Genomic DNA, 17,368 nt, shown 5'->3' on the forward strand with positions numbered 1-17,368 from the left:
TCTGTGTTGGCTCCATGTTCATATGTGCCTACATCGCTGGGAAAAATTAAGTTTTAATATTTGCAAATGAGCCTCTGGGGGCATACATGCCAAGTGTCTCTCTTTTGGAGGGACAAACCAAAATATCTGTAAAGAAAATGAAAATTGGGGGCGCTCCTCTAACAATAAACTATTGGTCCCCAGTACATGAAGCTGCTTAGCACAAACCCGGATAATAGCATATACACCCCTTCAAAGAGAGAGACCAGACTGCTGCACCTTCCCACCAGAACCATCAGGAGCCGGAACAGAATCAGAACAAGTATAAAAAATGGGAAACTCCGGGCACTGCACTGGTGTCTTGTAATTAAATGGTATTTATTGGTAAAAAAAAACATGACTTTTTTAAATGGTTTTCACCAATACCATTTTACAAGACACCAGTGCAGTATCCGGAGTTTCCCATGTTTTATACTTACCTCTTCTGATTCTTTTGGAGGGACAGTCCCTGATTTGGACCCAAGTCCCTCTGGATCTCTATGCTCCTTAAATGTTCCACTTTTTGTCTTTGGAAATAAAGTTGCAATAATAAGCTCACTTAAACTGCTCCAGAAACTGTCTGGTTCCTACCTGTAGTTTTGACCTACCTAATATATTTTTTCATTATTTGGTGCAATTTTGACTTACCTAAAATCAGATGATTTTGTTTTGTGCTAAGATTAAAAGGTGTATTCCAGGGCAAGAAAAAAAGCTGTCCCAGTTGCTGCACATGCACTAAAAAACCCGCTGCAGTTCTGATGGTGCTGGGTTGCTGCACCCCACTACCGGCTACTGTCCCAACATGGCAGGCAATGGCTGTGAATGCCAGTGACTGAATATTTCACATAATGAGCCGTAAGTGTTCCTTTCTGAACGTCCAAAATGTTGGGCGGTATGTCTAGGAGCAATGGGGACATTGCCTTTACACCTAGAGGCTCTGCTCTCTCTGCAACCGCTGTGCCATTTCCACTTTGACAGGGCCAGGTGTGATGATGTTTTCACTGCCCGGTCCTGCCAATCAAAGTGCAGAGGCTGCAGCGGTTGCAGAGAGAGCAGTGCCTCTAGGAGTAATGGCAACGCCCCCATTGATCCTAAAGACTCATTTGCATATATTAAATCCTCATTGCTTTCAGCAGTGCGGGCACAGGTGAACATGGGACCAACACAGATGCCAAGTGCAAGTACAACAGGTCATATATCAATATATTTTCTATGAATATTAAGTTTAAAAATAAAAAATTTTTGATGGAAGCGTCCCTGTAATTTAGGTATTTCTTAATATTGCCAAAATCTGACATGCTTTACTGGAAATTACCTCTAAATATAAAAAGGTAATCTCTCAAGTACATAAAACTTCATTTTAATGGGTAAATTGCATTTTCAATAGTTTTGGGGATTAAGCTAATCTTCTAACAAGATGTTACATTCTTAATCCCAAAATATGTATTTATTGCATATTAAATAATTCTTACCTCCTTGTAATCAGCAGAATCCTTCTTGTAAGTTCTCCTCGTACGCTGCGGTATTTGTCCGGCTGCCTCTGGGAATGATTGCCGTGCTGCGGACGCATCTCCCGCCGTCCCCATTATAGTGAAAGGGGCCGGACTTCCGGCGGCACACGTGTGCAAGCGTTAGTACGGATCTGGCAGGCTGTTCCCCTGCCGGACAGGACTAACGCCAGTGTGAAAGAAGCCTAACACAGATGTGTATGGCGGCAATTGTCCAGCTGGCAACAACTATAGGGGCCTCTTTTGCTGTCACTATGTCATGGGAACTTTTGCTTGAAAAAGTTTATGGGGTGGGCCGCATTCCCTGACTGACTCTGTGGCTGTGATTGATGGGCATCGCTAGTATTTAATGGTGGGGTTTAGGCTATATTCACAATGTGCAGAGAACTCCGGAGGTATACATCAGGAATATTTCACAATAAATACCGCCGACGGATGCCCCTGTACGGCACAGTGTCACATGTTGTTCATTGAAACCCATTATTTAAAAAAATAAACACATGATGTGATTTTTATGATTTTTTTTTTTTTTTTATGTGGGGACCTATGAACACATACCCTGTGTGAAAATATGTATATGGTGTACATGACGGGAAAGGAGTGGCATGTGTAAAAAAATACTCTGGACTCTCCCTGAATAGATCAGATAATAGATAGACATAAATAGATCAGGGGTGCACAACCCGCAGGCGGCCCCCAGAGCCAAGGCTTGCGGCCCCCGTCCTCCTGGACAGAAACACAGCTGATCGTGCAAACAGCTGTGTTTCTGCCCGCAGCGCCGCACGATGGAGCATTACAGCTCCTGCTCCCGCACTGTAGCAGGAGCAGGTCTGTTCACGGCTGTAAGTGACAGCGGGGGAGCCGAGGAGAAGGCAGAAGCAGTGTATCAGCGCTTCTGCCTTCTCCTCAGATAGGTGAGCGGCGCGCAGTGCAGGGTGGCCCCCACAGCAGGCTGATTTCCCCTGTAACTGGGGCTCCTTTGGATGCCCCAGTTACAGTGGAAATAGTGCAAGAAAAAAAAAGAGAAAAAAAAAGAAAAGAGTCTGTGTTTCCAAAGGTCTTTCAGTGACCTCTTGGGGACAAATTATGTGGAAAAAAACATTAAAAATAAGTTCAAAAACTATTTTAAAAAAAATTGAAAAAACAAAACAACAAGAAAAAAATAAAAGGAAAAATTGCAAAAATAAAAGTGTTCACTGTCGCCTAACAGTCTTTTTATGATCCCTTGGGGGACACATTATGTGGCAAAAATAAATATATATAATAGAAAACCGAATACAAATAAAAGAAAAAAAAGAAAAAGTGCAAGATAGTGTTCATTGTCTCCCAACAGTCTATGACCTCTTGGGGGGAATATGCGGCAAGAATACATTTAAATAAGTAATAAACCAATTATAAAAAAAAAATACAAATAAAAGTAAAAGATAAAGAAAAAGTGAAAAATTAACAAAAAGTGTCAGTGTCCCCCAAAGGTCTTTTTATGACCTCTTGGGGGATAATATTTGTAGCAGAAATATATAAAAAATGAAGTAAAAAAAAATATACAAAGATAAATAAAAGAAAAAACACCCACACCAACCAAAACCGCCACCATTTTCGCCCCATTCACGTGAAACTACAGTATATGTATTATATAACAAAATAACTAACACAAAATAGGGAACTAATTATAATTTATTTTGGTGGCAGTTTGCAAATTTAAAGAATAAGGAGCTATAGTTTGAAAAAAAATACTTTTTAAAGGGCTTCTGTCACCCCCCAAACTTCAGTTTTTGACTTATTATATTTGTTAATGTAAGCAGATTCCATATATGCCCCTCTTACCTCGGGCAGTGCAGTAATTACAGTAAAAAACACACTTTTATTATATGTAAATGTCTTCACTACCAGCAAGTTGGGCGGTTACTTGCTGGTAGCTGCCGCATCCTCTGTCTGAAAAAACGCCCCCTCCTCCACTTGATTGACAGGGCCAGCGAGCGCTCTCCTCCTCTGGCTGGCCCTGCCTGCAGCCTCAAATCCCGCGCCTGCGCCGTAACGGTCGTCATTTGGCGGAGGCGCTCTGAGAGAAGGACGCTCGCTTTGCCGCTACTTCCTCAGTGCACCTGCGCCGATTACGTCAGCCCTACACCCGGAAGAGAGGTCTTCTCTTCCGGGTGTAGGGCTGACGTCATCGGCGCAGGTGCACTGAGGAAGGAGCGGCCATCCTTCTCTCAGAGCGCCTGCGCAGAATGACGACCGGTACGGCGCAGGCGAGGGATTTGAGGCTGCAGGCAGGGCCAGCCAGAGGAGGAGAGCGCTCGCTGGCCCTGTCAATCAAGTGGAGGAGGGGGCGTATTTTCAAACAGAGGATGCGGCGGCTACCAGCAAGTAACCGCCCAACTTGCTGGTAGTGAAGAAATTTACATATAATAGAAGTATGTTTTTTACTGTAATTACTGCACTGCCCGAGGTAAGAGGGGCATATATGGAATCTGCTTACATTAACAAATATAATAAGTCAAAAACTGAAAATTGGGGTTTGGGGGGTGACAGAAGCCCTTTAAAAAGTTATATACAGTTTCCTTCAAATAAAACTAAAAAGTTAACTATAGAGCCCTATGTGTCAAGTGAAACATTGTTGCAAAAATTATTTTGGTAGTCCCAACACAAAAAAGTTACAACCGTTCGAAACCACCACGTGCGCTGAATAATTTTTTTTTTTTAAAAAGTGTCTGTTCAGGCCTGGTTATTAAAGTGTTAACCAATAAGCACTGTCACAAATCAGCAGGTGTGAACCCACTGTGCCACGTGTCCCACCTCCTCTAAGGGCGTTGTCTAAGTGAACCCCTCGATTCTTCACAGTACCCCTGATTGGGGGGATAGACTTTCCTGAGGGGAACACCAGGTCACTACCTCTTGAGGAGGATAGGCACACGAGGCAGCTGGTCCAGGCAGATCAGGAGGTATCGGAGAAAGGTACCAGAAGTGCAGGCGATGTCAGCAGGCGGGGTCATTACCAGGAGCAACGGTGCAGGACCAAAGGATGAGGCAGAAGTGAAGTCAGGCAGGCAAAAGGTCAGGGCAGGCAGCACAGGTCAGGCAATCCGGGTCGGCAACAGAAGAGGCAAGGCAAACAGGCAGGGATCAGACAGCAGAATCCAGGCACACAAGTGGTTAGCAGGACACAAGGACCTTGACACTGAGGCATCTAGAAAGGGGTCTGAGCCACTTATATATGCACAGGAGGGCTAGGATAGGTCAGCGAGTCACATGACCTAAGCCACGAAGCCCAGGAAGTGACGCGCGCCGGCCCTTAAGGAAGTGCAGCAGGAACAAACAGGACTGAGTGCAAACTGTGGAGCGGATCCAGAACAATAGCACCCACAGAGACAGGATCCAGGACTGCAGTGGTAAATGGGAAGCATCGGCCGCAGATTACCGCTGAACGCGGCGCCTGGAACCGTGATGGTGCGATGGTAAGCAGGGGAACAGCAGCTGCTGTTACAAGCTCTTTCCCCACTAGTAAGGGAAAATGCTTACTGGTTATTACATGGCGCCTGTAACTGGCAGGAGGTGGTAATAACCAGGGAGCCCCGTCCTCTTATTTGCGGCTCCTTGAAATAGAGCGATGTGACAATGCAGCCCTCAGACCAAAAAAGGTTGTGCACCCCTGTAATAGATAGATAGATATTAGACGATAGATAAATAGATAGATATTAGACGATAGATAAATAGATAGATATTAGATGATAGATAGATATGAGATAGATAGATAGATAAATAGATATGAGATGAGATATGATAGATAATTAGATAGATAGAAAGATATTAGATGACAGATTTTTTAGGGCTGGCGGTACTAGATTATCATCATTTCACAGCTCATGGTAAATGCTTATGAGTGTATTGAGTTATAGACATGGATTACTTATAATTCATAATAGTTTTCCAATATGTCCGTAAAAAATGTTGGCTGTCTGTGATTTTGGGATAAGTTTTAAATTTTTTGGGGGGGTTGGTTGCCCTAATAGATATATATAAACAGATAGATAGAAAGATCCATCTCTCTATCTAATACCAATCTGTTTATTATCTATCTACCTATTATCAATCTATGATCTATCTATATTTCAATCTATCATCAATCTCTCTATAGCAGTGTTTCCCACTGCTCTATAGGACCAGACATGAGCAGTGATTCCAGTTGTAAGGCTTGGTTCCCAGCACTGCACACTGTAATACACAGGTGAGGACGGGGAGGCGCTAAGACTACAACCCCCAGAATGCAGTGCGGCTGCGGTGACACGTGACACAGGACTGGCCTGCTGCAGCTACTCAGCAAAACAGCAACAGGACACGGAGATAACAACAAGGGAGAAGCCATGGCCGGTCCCCTCCGAGTGTGCATCGTGGGCTCCGGGAACTGGTGAGTGCTCCTCAGGGTTACCCCCCGCCCGTCTGTGTGCAGCTGATACGCATGAGCCCTGTGCACACGCTGCGGTCTGGTGGCCGCCTGGCACATGAGAATACCTACAAGTTATCGTGTGCAGCCAAACACTTACCCACATGTGACATCCATGTGCTTCCCCTCCCCCAACCCTGGAGGCAAAGGCTTGCCCTCCTATGTGGAGGCTGCTGGGGGCACTTTACCACTGCTTTGCACTTGTCATGCGCTTTATTTGGCTAACACCTATTTCTTACTGCCATGTACAAGCCGAGCGTGCATGTGTTTACAAAGGGGAGAGTGGAATAAGGCTACGTTCACATCCCTGGGATCAACAAAAACGCTTCCGTCACTGATAATACAACCGCCTGCATCCGCTCCGGACAGATCCGGTTGTATTATCTCTAAAATGAACAAGACGGATCCAGCACTAAACTGTTGTAGTCGAAAAACGGGTCCGGCATGAAACACAATGTTAGGGATCATGCACACGACCATAGGTATTTTGCGGGCCTCAAAACAAGCGGAACGGACACGGAAAAAAAATACATTTGTGTGCGTGAGCTCTTAGTGGTGCCAGATCCTTTTTTTTTTTTTTTTCAGCCTGTGTGCACCCAGACTAGGACACCCTGCAGTCTCCATTTAGGATGGGCAAGCCTTTGCCTGTAGGGTACACATGTGGGTAAGGCTATTTTCACACTTGCGGCAGAGGATTCCATCAGGATTCCGGCAGGCAGTTCCGTCGCTGGAATTGCCTGTCTGATCCGTCAAAACGTATGCAAACGGATGGCATTTATCAGACGGATCAAGATCCGGAAGTGGTCTGTGTGCCTTCTGAATTTTCGATGGGTCTGCATTTTGCGGACAAGTATAGGACATGTTCTAGCTTTTGGGTAACGGTCATACGGATGCAGAAAGCACATGTATGACTTCCATGTGCTCTCCGCATCCGTATGTCCATTCAAGACAATGCGTCCTCCAAAAAAATTCTGACGTGACACAGACCTGTTCTGTAATTTGTGGATGGAAAAAATGCTTACGGTTGGGTGCAGCCCGGGAAACATGGCCCAGAGCAAAGGCGGGTCATTCAACACAAGCTCGCCAGTACGTCAGGGATTCATGACGCAGCGAGTTCCTGTCTGACCTTTCCTCTATTGTACTGGTAAGGCTACTTTCACACTGGCGTTTTGGCTTTCCGTATCTGAGATCCGTTCAGGGCTCTCACAAGCATCCAAAACGGATCAGTTTTTCCCTAATGCATTCTGATCGGATAAGGATCCGCTCAGAATACGTCAGTTTGCCTCCGTTCAGTCACCATTCCGCTCTGGAGACGGACACCAAAGTGCTGCTTTCAGCGTTTTGCTGTCCGCCATGTGGTGCGGAGCTAGACGGATCCGTCCTGACAAACAATGCAAGTCAATGGGGACGGATCCGTCTTCTCTGACACAATCTGGCGCAATGGAAAACGGATCCGTCCCCCATTGACTTTCAATGGTGTTCAAGACGGATCCGTCCTGGCTATAGAAGACATAATACAACCTGATCCGTTCATTACGGATGCATGCAGTTGTATTATGGTAATGGAAGCGTTTTTGCGGATCCGTCATCGTGAATGTAGCCTTATTCTGGCATTTTTTAGGCGTCAGAAGTGCCAGTGCCAAATCCATAGGGACAATGAAGAAAGACCCAGACTTCTCTCAGGACTGGCTGAAGAAGCATCCTCTCTCATGGTTCGCTCACTTCAGTATGTTCTCTATGGTCCATGCTGTGGCGCTGTAAGGCTGAGTTCACATCACCGTTTAGCTTTCCGTTCATCTGATCCGCCAGAAGAAGAGAGAGAGAAAAAAAACCTGTTGTATCAGGTGTCACCTGTTTGAGCCATTTCCATCTAAGATCCGTTTTTTAGACATAAAAAAAGTACTGCATGCCAGACTTTTTCCCCTGATCTAAATAAACGGATCTCAGACGCAAGTGGCTCAAATGGGTGACAACTGATGCAACAGGATCCGTTTTTTCAAGGATACTGTTTTTTCCCCTCTCCCTTCTTTTGACGGATCAGAGGAACGGAAAGCTAAACAGTGATGTGAACTCGGCCTCCGAGGCGTATCCATTTTCCATCGCGGAGTTCACCCTTTGCAATTCATATGGGGAATTCCGTGGCAAAACCCGCAATCAGTTTGGCTGGGAAAAATTGACATTCTGTGAATTTAAAATCCAAACCGCGGTTCAGTATCCGTTGTGCGGGAGATTTGGCCACATTCCATCTACTTTGCTGCTTCTTTGCTGAAGATTCACAGTTTATTCTCCGCACGTGAATATACAGAAAACACTGGGTGTCTCTGGAGGACACGCCCCGTTCACATACCTTCCAAGAACATTTCATCATAGAGGAGGTCCCTAATGTTAACCCTTTATGAGCCAGAACAGAGCGCTGCTCCCATTCTGGCAATTTTGTGCTGTCCCTATATTACATTGCTGCCATATAATGTCACATTTTTCGTGCAGTTGCCGCTGCAGGAGAAATGCCTTTGTGGCCGGTTTTCCCTGACACGATTTAGAAATGTGGCTGGTTGCTGTTGTGTTCAGTAACATATGGCTACCTTGCCTGTGGGCGACGCTTTCTTCTATTGTTATAAGCACACTTACGGTATGTAGGTAATTAGGGCGGTAGCTTGTAATTGCTACTTGTGGCTGTCAAGACATGGTGGATAGTACTAAGCACCCACGACCGTCACCTCGTTCCTAAAACTGCCAGGACCCTGTTATTGAAGGTCAGAGATGAAGGGCTTGTGTCAAGGACAAGCTGGCGTGGTACACGGTTTCTTAGAAATGACTTGGTGTCCTTCAGTGCTGCAATACGGCCACAGGGGGCACATGGTCGTGTGCATGTAACCTTAGTCACTCCCTCTTTCCCACTGATTGACAGGGCCATGAGGGTTCAGTTCACATCTCAGGAGCGGGGACAGCAGAATGAGATCCACCGCACATGTCTGTTGAACTCTCGCTATTGCTTGTGCGAGATGTCGCGGCCAGGCATCGGAACAGTGATGATGCCTTTCCCTGTCAGTCAGAGGGAAAGAGGGAGTGACTAAGGCCTCATGCACATGAACGCATTTTTTTTCCGTGTCCGTTAATTTTTATTTTTTTTTGGAGACTGTATATGGACCCATTAATTTCCATGCGTCCGTAAAACCCCCCCAAAAAACGGAAGTTACTTTGCGTGCATTCTGTTTCCGTATTTCCGTTCCGCCAAAAAATAGAACATGTCCTATTATTGTCCTCCTTACGGACAAGGATAGTACTGTTCTATTAGGGTCCAGCTGTTCCGCAAATTACGGAATGCACATGGACGTCATCCGTATTTTTTGCAGATCCGTTTTTTGCGGACTGCAAAATACATACGGTCGTGTGCATGAGGCCTAAGGCCGAAGACAGATCCCATTATAGTCAGAGGTCCAGCGGAGAAAGGTAGAATCTGGCTAGGCTGGATGCGGTGAACTCCTCAGGCGGTTCTGGCATGGTGCTGTGAAGGGCTAGGCCTGACCTCTGGTGCTCAGAGCACCTCGTTAGCATATAAAAGTAGTATTTTATCTAGGACGACAGATCGGATTGCTACGAGACAGGCAGTACTGTAAGCCGGGTTTACTAGGGTTCATCATGCAGACAGATGCTTTTTAACACTTTTATGACCAGGCCTGAAAAGACAGATACTTTTTTAGTGATTTAGTTTTTTTCAACTCTAACTTTTTATTCTGTAAATATGCAAACTAACACCAAAATAAATGATTAAAATGCATTCCCAATTGTGTGTCAGGCGTTTAGAATTTTTTCTTGTGTGGAATTTGTCAGCCTAGAAACCTTTTAATATAGTTACACTGACAACAATCCATATTGTATGAGATACGTAGCTGTCCATATAGCGATACATCTATCCTAGGCCTGTGTCACGCTTGCGTTGTGACTTTCCGGTTTTGAAATCCAGCAGAGGATCTCAAAAACGGATCAGGATGTATTCCGTTCCATTTTGTTGTGTTTTTTGACTGGACAGAAAACTGCTGGAAGCTGTGTTTTTGTGTCCGGTCTGTGAAACTGAACAAACCAGATCCGGCATGAAAATCAATGTAAGTCCATGGTGCCGGATCCGTTTTTTTTTGTTATCTAAACCAGTGTTTCCCAACCAGTGTGCCTCCAGCTGTTGCAAAACTACAACTCCCAGCATGCCTGGACAGCCTTTGGCTGTGCGGGCATGCTGGGAGTTGTAGTTTTGCAACAGCTGGAGGCACACTGGTTGGGAAACACTGATCTAAACAACCGCATGCAGTGCCTTACAATGATTTTCATACCGTATCCGGTCTGTTCAGTTTAGATTTACTACAACCGGGCCGAAACTGATGCATCCGTGTATATTAAATAGCACGGATCCGTTTAATTCCGGTTTTGAGTTCCTCTGCCGAATCTCAAAACCGGAATTAACAAAGCAACTCTGAAACAAGCCTTACATGCCGGGTCTTAAGAGCCTTATGATGCTATTAGTTTAGGTTCTTAAAATGTGCGGTCAGTTGGATTTTGGGGGCATAAATGATCGATGAAATGCGCTGTACTATGTTTATATGAAACTTTCGGTTATGTTCACATGGTGCAGGCTGTGGAAAGTCTCTGTCAGCCGTCCATGTGTAGTGGCAGTTGAAATGGTTTTGTATCCATAAAATATTCTTGAGAATCTGTGTCTCCTAGGCCGTGTACATTTTATTATCTGTAAATCCTAGGCTTTCCTGATCCTTTCTACTTGGGAAGGTCCTCTTACAGCAATGATCTTATTATACGTTTACAACGTTTTTGTTACATTGACTTGAACATTTTTCTTTCTTGCACCTGTTCAGGGGCTCTGCTGTTGCAAAAATTATTGGAAGCAATGTTGAAAAACTGGACAAATTTGCACCCACGGTCAACATGTGGGTGTTTGAAGAGATGATTAATGGAAGGAAGCTGACAGACATCATCAACACTGATCATGAGAATGTGAAATATCTCCCTGGTCATAAACTACCTAAGAACGTGGTGAGAATGTATTTTATTCGTTCTCCATGCTTCATGTGATATCAGCTTGCTTATTACAGTTGTGTTATCTCAGACAATCGCATATCGCTAGGATATGCCCCCATTGCCTTATAGGTGCGGGTCCCACCGCTGGGACACGCACCTATCTCCTAAACGGAGCCCCGCAAGGTGGTGGCTGGAGGACTCCTTCCTGTCCAGCCACCACCAAGTGCTCTCCCCATAGAAGTGAATAGGAGCGAACCGTGTATGACCAGCCACTGCTCCCATTCACTACTTTGGGCCCGACGGAAAAAGCCAAGCCAGCATTCGGCTATTTACGACGGCCCCATAGAAACCAATGGAGGGCGCATGCGCAGTGCGCCCTCCGACACTTTCAGGGCTCCATACTCTCCGCTGGGACCTGCACCTATCAGACAATGGGGGCATATCCTAGTGACATACCCCCATTGTCTGAGATGAGACAACCCCTTTAAATCTGAACTTCTTCATCGGCCCAGAGGGTATATAAGTTTAGTAGCAGTACCTGTAGTATGAATGCAGTGGGTAAACAATCCTGAAGATACTTCTGATTTGCTTAAAGGGGTTCTATACCTTTTATTCTTTCTGATGATCTAACCTTTCGATAGGTGGTCAGCAAATCATTGGCGTGGGTCCTGGGTGTCAAACCCCCACCGATCAGATGTTGATGACCTATCCAAAGGATAGTTTTTAGTTTTTTTTAGTAAGAAAAAGGTATAGAGCCCCTTTAAGCGAGTGCTTTAGCTATTGGAAATATCTACTTTGGGGAAGGAGCTTGCAGTCACAAAAGTCAATGACTGTATGATGGCCGTCTAGATGCTTGCAATTTGTGTTCTTTTTATTTTAGAAAAAGCAGTTGTCTGAACATAGCACTATGCAGGTGTGGTCTTGTCGGGCATGTTTGCCTTGTACTCAGGTTGAACACCGACCTCACCCCCTTGTTTAATGCTGAAGGGAGTGCCCGCCACTCCTTCCTAAAGGTGCTCGCATTGGCCCACGTTTACTATGATGAGTGTACCGTTTTCTTAGCATTGTTTGAACCAACCTTCTGGCACACCTCGTTTTCGACACATTTGTTATTAGGATGTGCTAAAAGAATGGGGGAGATTTATCAAAACTGGTGTAAAGGAAAACTGGAGTTGCCGGCGCAGGGAGCGTTCAGACAGTCACTGCGCCTGCGCCGAATACAGACGCGCACGGCGCAGGCGCGAGAATTCGTCCGCTGGCTGAGATAGAGGATGGCATTCTAGAGGAGATGGGCGGGCTTGACGGACGAGCGGGGCGGCATACAGTGCGAGTAGACCGAGCCTCTGGGTGCTGAAAAGACGCCCCCATAGCACCTAGAGGCTCATTAGCATATCAATAAAAGTTCGTTTTTTAGTGAAACGGATCCACACACAGGTCTGAAAATAGCATTGTTAGGTAGATCGGACACTAGCAGATCGCTAGTGTCCGAGAGCTAATTAGGTCAAAATCAGGTGGTAGAAACCCTTTAAGAAATGCATTTAAAATATCTGAATAAAAAGTCAAATTTTTATTTTTAAATGCATGAAATTCATGGTGTGTTTTTTACATGCCAGAAAACGGCACAGAGAAGTGACTGTGGGAGAGGCCTAAGGTCACTCGCAATATTTTGCATCAATATTTGTAAACCAAATCAGAAAGGGGAAAGAAAAAAAAAAACCAAAGTATAATAGTGCTCCTTTACATGACAGAACTCTGCCCGGATACCTCCTCCACCCCTGCTGTCTACCACGGCGTCTTATAAAATTGAGTTGTTTTACCTGATGTTTTTTTTGCATGAGTTTGTCATCTGAGTTGTTTTTAAATTTTGTGACAGTTTGCTGTTTTGACTTTAAAATATCCAAAATGTAAAGGCATTGTCTAGAAAAAAATATTATGGTGTGAGAATAAAAAAACACTGGTTGGGTTGTCCTGGTTCCTGTGGTTTACATCTGTCCACATGCAGATCAACACTGCTGGCTAAGGCTACTTTCACACTAGCGTTAATATTTTCCGGTCTTGAGATCAGTCATAGGGTCTCTACCGGAAAGAAAACGCTTCAGTTTTGTCCGCAATTATTGTCAATGGGGACAAAACTGAACAGAACAGAGTGCCCCAAAATGCATTCCGTTCCGTTTAGTTGTGTTCCAATACCGGAGAGCAAACCACAACATAGTTTGCTTTCCATCCTGGGATGCGGAGCAAGACGGATCCGGCATGACCCCCAATGCAAGTCAATGGGGATGAATACGTTTTCTCTGCCACAATAGAAAACGGATCTGTCCTCCATTGACTTTCAATGAAGTTCATGACGGATCCGTATTGGCAATCTTAGGCTACTTTCACACTAGCGTTCATAGGTCCGTTCGTGAGCTCCGTTTGAACGCCTCCGTCCAGCCCTGATGCAGTCTGAATGGAGCGGATCCGCTCAGACTGCATCAGTCTGGCGGCGTTCAGCCTCCGCTCCGCTCGTCTCCGCACGGACAGGCGCTGCTTGCAGCGTTCAGCTGTCCGCCTGGCCGTGCGGAGGCGAGCAAATCTGTTCAGACTTACAATGTAAGTCAATGGGAACGGATCCGCTTGAAGATGTCACCATATGGCTCAATCTTCAAGCGGATCCGTCCCCCATTGACTTTACATTGAAAGTCTGAATGGATCCGCTCAGGCTACTTTCACACTTAGAATTTTTTCTAAGTTATTAATGCAGACGGATCCGTACTGAACGGAGCCTCCGTCTGCATTAATATGATCGGATCCGTTCAGAACGGATCCGATCGAACGCTAGTGTGAAAGTAACCTTAAAGATAATACAACCGGATCCGTTCATAACGGATGCAGATGGTTGTATTTTCAGTAACGGAAGCGTTTTTGCTGAACCCTGCAGCAACAGCGCTAGTCTGAAAGCAGCCTAATCCGTGGCCTTGGTGACATGTGCAGGCTCAGTGGTCATGCATACATTCCCACAGATAACAGCGGTGATGTTCATGTTGACGGCAAGTCACGCTTCCAGCACAGTGGGACCTGCGCCACAGGAACTAGGATGACCCAACAAGGTGAGTGTTTGTTTTATTTTTGTTTATTTTTTTTATACACCCCCTTAAATGGGTTATCCAATGCCCGGGCCCCTCGTATGGATTATACTTACCTGTTCACGTGGGAGAAGCTAGGGAGGCTCGTCACCGTTGTGGCCTGAAATCTTGCGCAGGCACATATCGCCCATCTGTTTGCGCCTGCTCCTTCTGTGGGCATTGGCGACAACAACCCTTCCAGCACATATGCACCCCAGTTGATGACACCAATGCCCACAGAAAGGAGCAAATGGTGCAGACACAAACTGAGTGTAGGGAGGTGTACTGAAGATGGGAGGAGCAGCCCCCTGATGGGAGTAGCTGGGTTCTGATGCCCCTTTGGGTTCTTTTAAAGGGAACCTGTCACCGGGATTTTGGGTATAGAGCTGAGGACATGGGTTGCTAGATGGCCGCTAGCACATCCGCAATATCCATTCCCCATAGCTCTGTGTGCTTTTATTGTGTAAAAAAAAAAAAAAGATTTGATGCGTATGCAAATTACCCTGAGATGAGCCCAGCACCTCCCCACATCCTCAGAATCTCCTCCTTGCTCCCCGACGTCATACAGCCAGAGCGCCGTAATCTCATGATGTGCGAGCTAGCGCATGCGCAGTTCATTCCCTGAGGCTGATGCCCGCACAGGGAAGGAGCATGCGCTAGCTCAAGCATCGCGAGTTTACGGCGCTCTAGCTTTGATGTTGGGGAGCAAGGAGGAGATTCTGAGGATGCGGGGCGGTGCTGGGCTCCTTCATGCTGGACTCTCAGGGACAGGACTCATCTCAGGTTAATTTGCATATGTATTAAGGCGGTTTTTTAACGCAAAAAAAGCACACAGAGCTATGGGGACTGGGTATTGCGGATGTGCTAGCGGCCATCTAGCAACCCATGTCCTCAGCTCTATACACAAAGTCCCGGTGACAGGTTCTCTTTAAGCTAATTTGGATATCAGGGTAAAGATCTTTTTTTTTTGTGGGGGGGGGGGGAACAAAAATCGATATATCAAGAAAATTGTAGGACAAACCCCTTGAAATCCCAGTTCAGAGTGGTGTTCTCTCAGAAGAGAATCCTTGCGCTAATAAAACGTAGCGAGCTCTTATTGTCCTGTATGACCATCTAGCTCGTAGCAGAATGAGGGATCTTTTCCAGCCTTGTGTAACTGTTGCATGATTATTTTACGTTGTGTAGGTTGCTGTTCCAAACCTGAGTGATGCAGTGAAAGATGCAGACCTCCTGGTGTTTGTCATTCCTCACCAGTTCATACACAAAATCTGCCAGGAAATCTCCGGGAAAGTCCACTCGAAAGCCCTTGGGATAACACTCATCAAGGTGACTCTTTATTAGATTATTTAAGGTTAAAGAATTTCTTATTTTTTTTTGTACTGATCAGTTGTCATCCGAGTGCCGAGACCCACACCGATTGTGAGGAGAGGATGCGAGACTGACTCAATAAACCTCTATGGGTCCATCTGTCTAGATTCCATCCCCTGCAGCGTTCTTCGCTGTCCTCGTTTTGGTGACTAGGGGGATCTCAACACTAAGACCCCCCCACCGGTCAAATTTTTTGACATGTCTCTAACATATCAAAAGTTTTATCAACACTCAGTGACCCTTTAATGAAAAAGGTGATGCGCATCACCTATCAGGTTTTGACTCCCAAAAATAAAGTTAAAATGGCTTCTAATGAATAAAATAAAGTTGTGATGAAGTTTTTAAAATTACCTCTAGTTGACATTGCAAACGATGGGTGGCATCTCTTCTGGTGGCACTATACTGTGTTTCATCCTGGTAGTAGCAATTAAAGTGTCACACAGTTGCCAATGATTAGCTCCCATGTTCAAGTTGCACTGGACAACACATTGCTATTTTAACTATTTTTGAAGGCTAAAGTCTGTCAGCAGTTTTGATCATGCTAAACTGTTTACCGCACTAGGTAGGTGCTGGTGAGAGCAGGAAAACACAGATTTCTGAAGCTTTTCTCATTCGAAGCAGTTAGAATATAAACTTTTATTCTGCTCCTCAAATGCTCAGGAGACAGTTTAACTGAGAAGTGCTCTCTGCATTGAACTGCTTTACAACCTCCTACCCAAATCCGAGTGACAGCTGTAGCATTCAACCAGGAGACCCCTACAGCTGCCATGCAGTGCATAGAGCCTGTCACAGTAAGGCCCCACACTAAGCTCTTGCAAGAGGAGTATAAAACTTCATATTCTCACCACTCCTGATGATAAAAATTCCACAAAAGGAATGTTTGCCCAGCTCCTACCTAGTGCTGTTAACAGATTAACGTGGTCAAAACTGCAGACAGACCTATAATGGCAAGTTCAGGAAACCATATCTGCTAACCTTCCTCATCTGGTTCAAATGAGTGAGATTTTTGCAAACCCCATTCACGTGCATTGGACAAAACTGCACAGTTTTTTGACCATGCCTCTGAAAAAGCTGCTGAGTTCCAATTATTAGCCATTCTTTTAATCCTCTGTTAAATACATGTCAAATTTGTGTGTGTGTGTGTGTGTGTGGGGGGGGGGTGCGCTTTGGGCTATTGACCATAATCCTTACAGCAGTTTTGAAGTATTATGTAGAAGACAATGTATAGTTTCCTCTTAAATCCCATTTTCAATACCACATTTTTTACTTGTAGAAAATACAGGCTAAAATACAGAACTGCCAGTAGCTGTGGATCCACATGATTTGACACTTGCTCTGCTTGTCCTCAGGGCATAGATGAAGGGCCCGAGGGGCTGAAGTTGATTTCTGACATTATTCGGGAGAAAATGGGCATTGATATCAGTGTGCTGATGGGAGCCAACATTGCGAATGAAGTGGCAGCAGAAAAGTTCTGTGAGACAACCATAGGTAACCTATCTATGGAAACTTATATGATGTAAAGCTCGCTGTTATATATCTATATATGGGGCAAGATAAAATAGCTCGGGTTGTATGATACAGTAGATGATGCATTAGATTGACTGAAATATGGATGACCTGTCCTGGGGGTAGTGGGGATATGACTCCCAGCACCCTCACCTGTTTGCTGAGGCCGTGATGTTCAGGTGATCCTTGCAGCTCTGTCCCATTCCGGTCAACGGAATTGAGCTGGATTTCCAAGAACAGCCCCATGGAATATATGGCGGTATGCTTGATGTACCTTGAACAAGCTGCAGCTCTCGTTCAAGGGTCCTCCTGTGTAGATTCCATTCAAAATGTTGAGCTATCTGACAGAAACCAGGGGGACCTCATTATAGTCAAGGGGGTCAGCCGGAGTCGTTTGA

At 45.3% G+C, this 17,368-nt stretch overlaps 1 protein-coding gene across 1 annotated transcript in view; it reads left to right on the forward strand.

Annotated features, from left to right (window-relative positions):
* The first annotated feature begins 5,796 nt into the window (after positions 1–5,796).
* The window catches only part of GPD1L (glycerol-3-phosphate dehydrogenase 1 like), a 34,774-nt gene continuing 23,202 nt past the window's right edge, over positions 5,797–17,368 (forward strand). The window contains exons 1-4 of the mRNA XM_044294092.1: positions 5,797–5,931; positions 10,830–11,007; positions 15,282–15,422; positions 16,814–16,952. Of these exons, the coding sequence (XP_044150027.1) occupies positions 5,888–5,931; positions 10,830–11,007; positions 15,282–15,422; positions 16,814–16,952 (502 nt within the window). The 5' untranslated portion in view covers positions 5,797–5,887. The remainder of the gene's footprint in view (positions 5,932–10,829; positions 11,008–15,281; positions 15,423–16,813; positions 16,953–17,368) is intronic.

The sequence above is a fragment of the Bufo gargarizans genome, chromosome 5 (genome assembly GCF_014858855.1).
Source record: "Bufo gargarizans isolate SCDJY-AF-19 chromosome 5, ASM1485885v1, whole genome shotgun sequence".
Classification (NCBI taxonomy): Eukaryota; Metazoa; Chordata; class Amphibia; order Anura; family Bufonidae; genus Bufo; species Bufo gargarizans.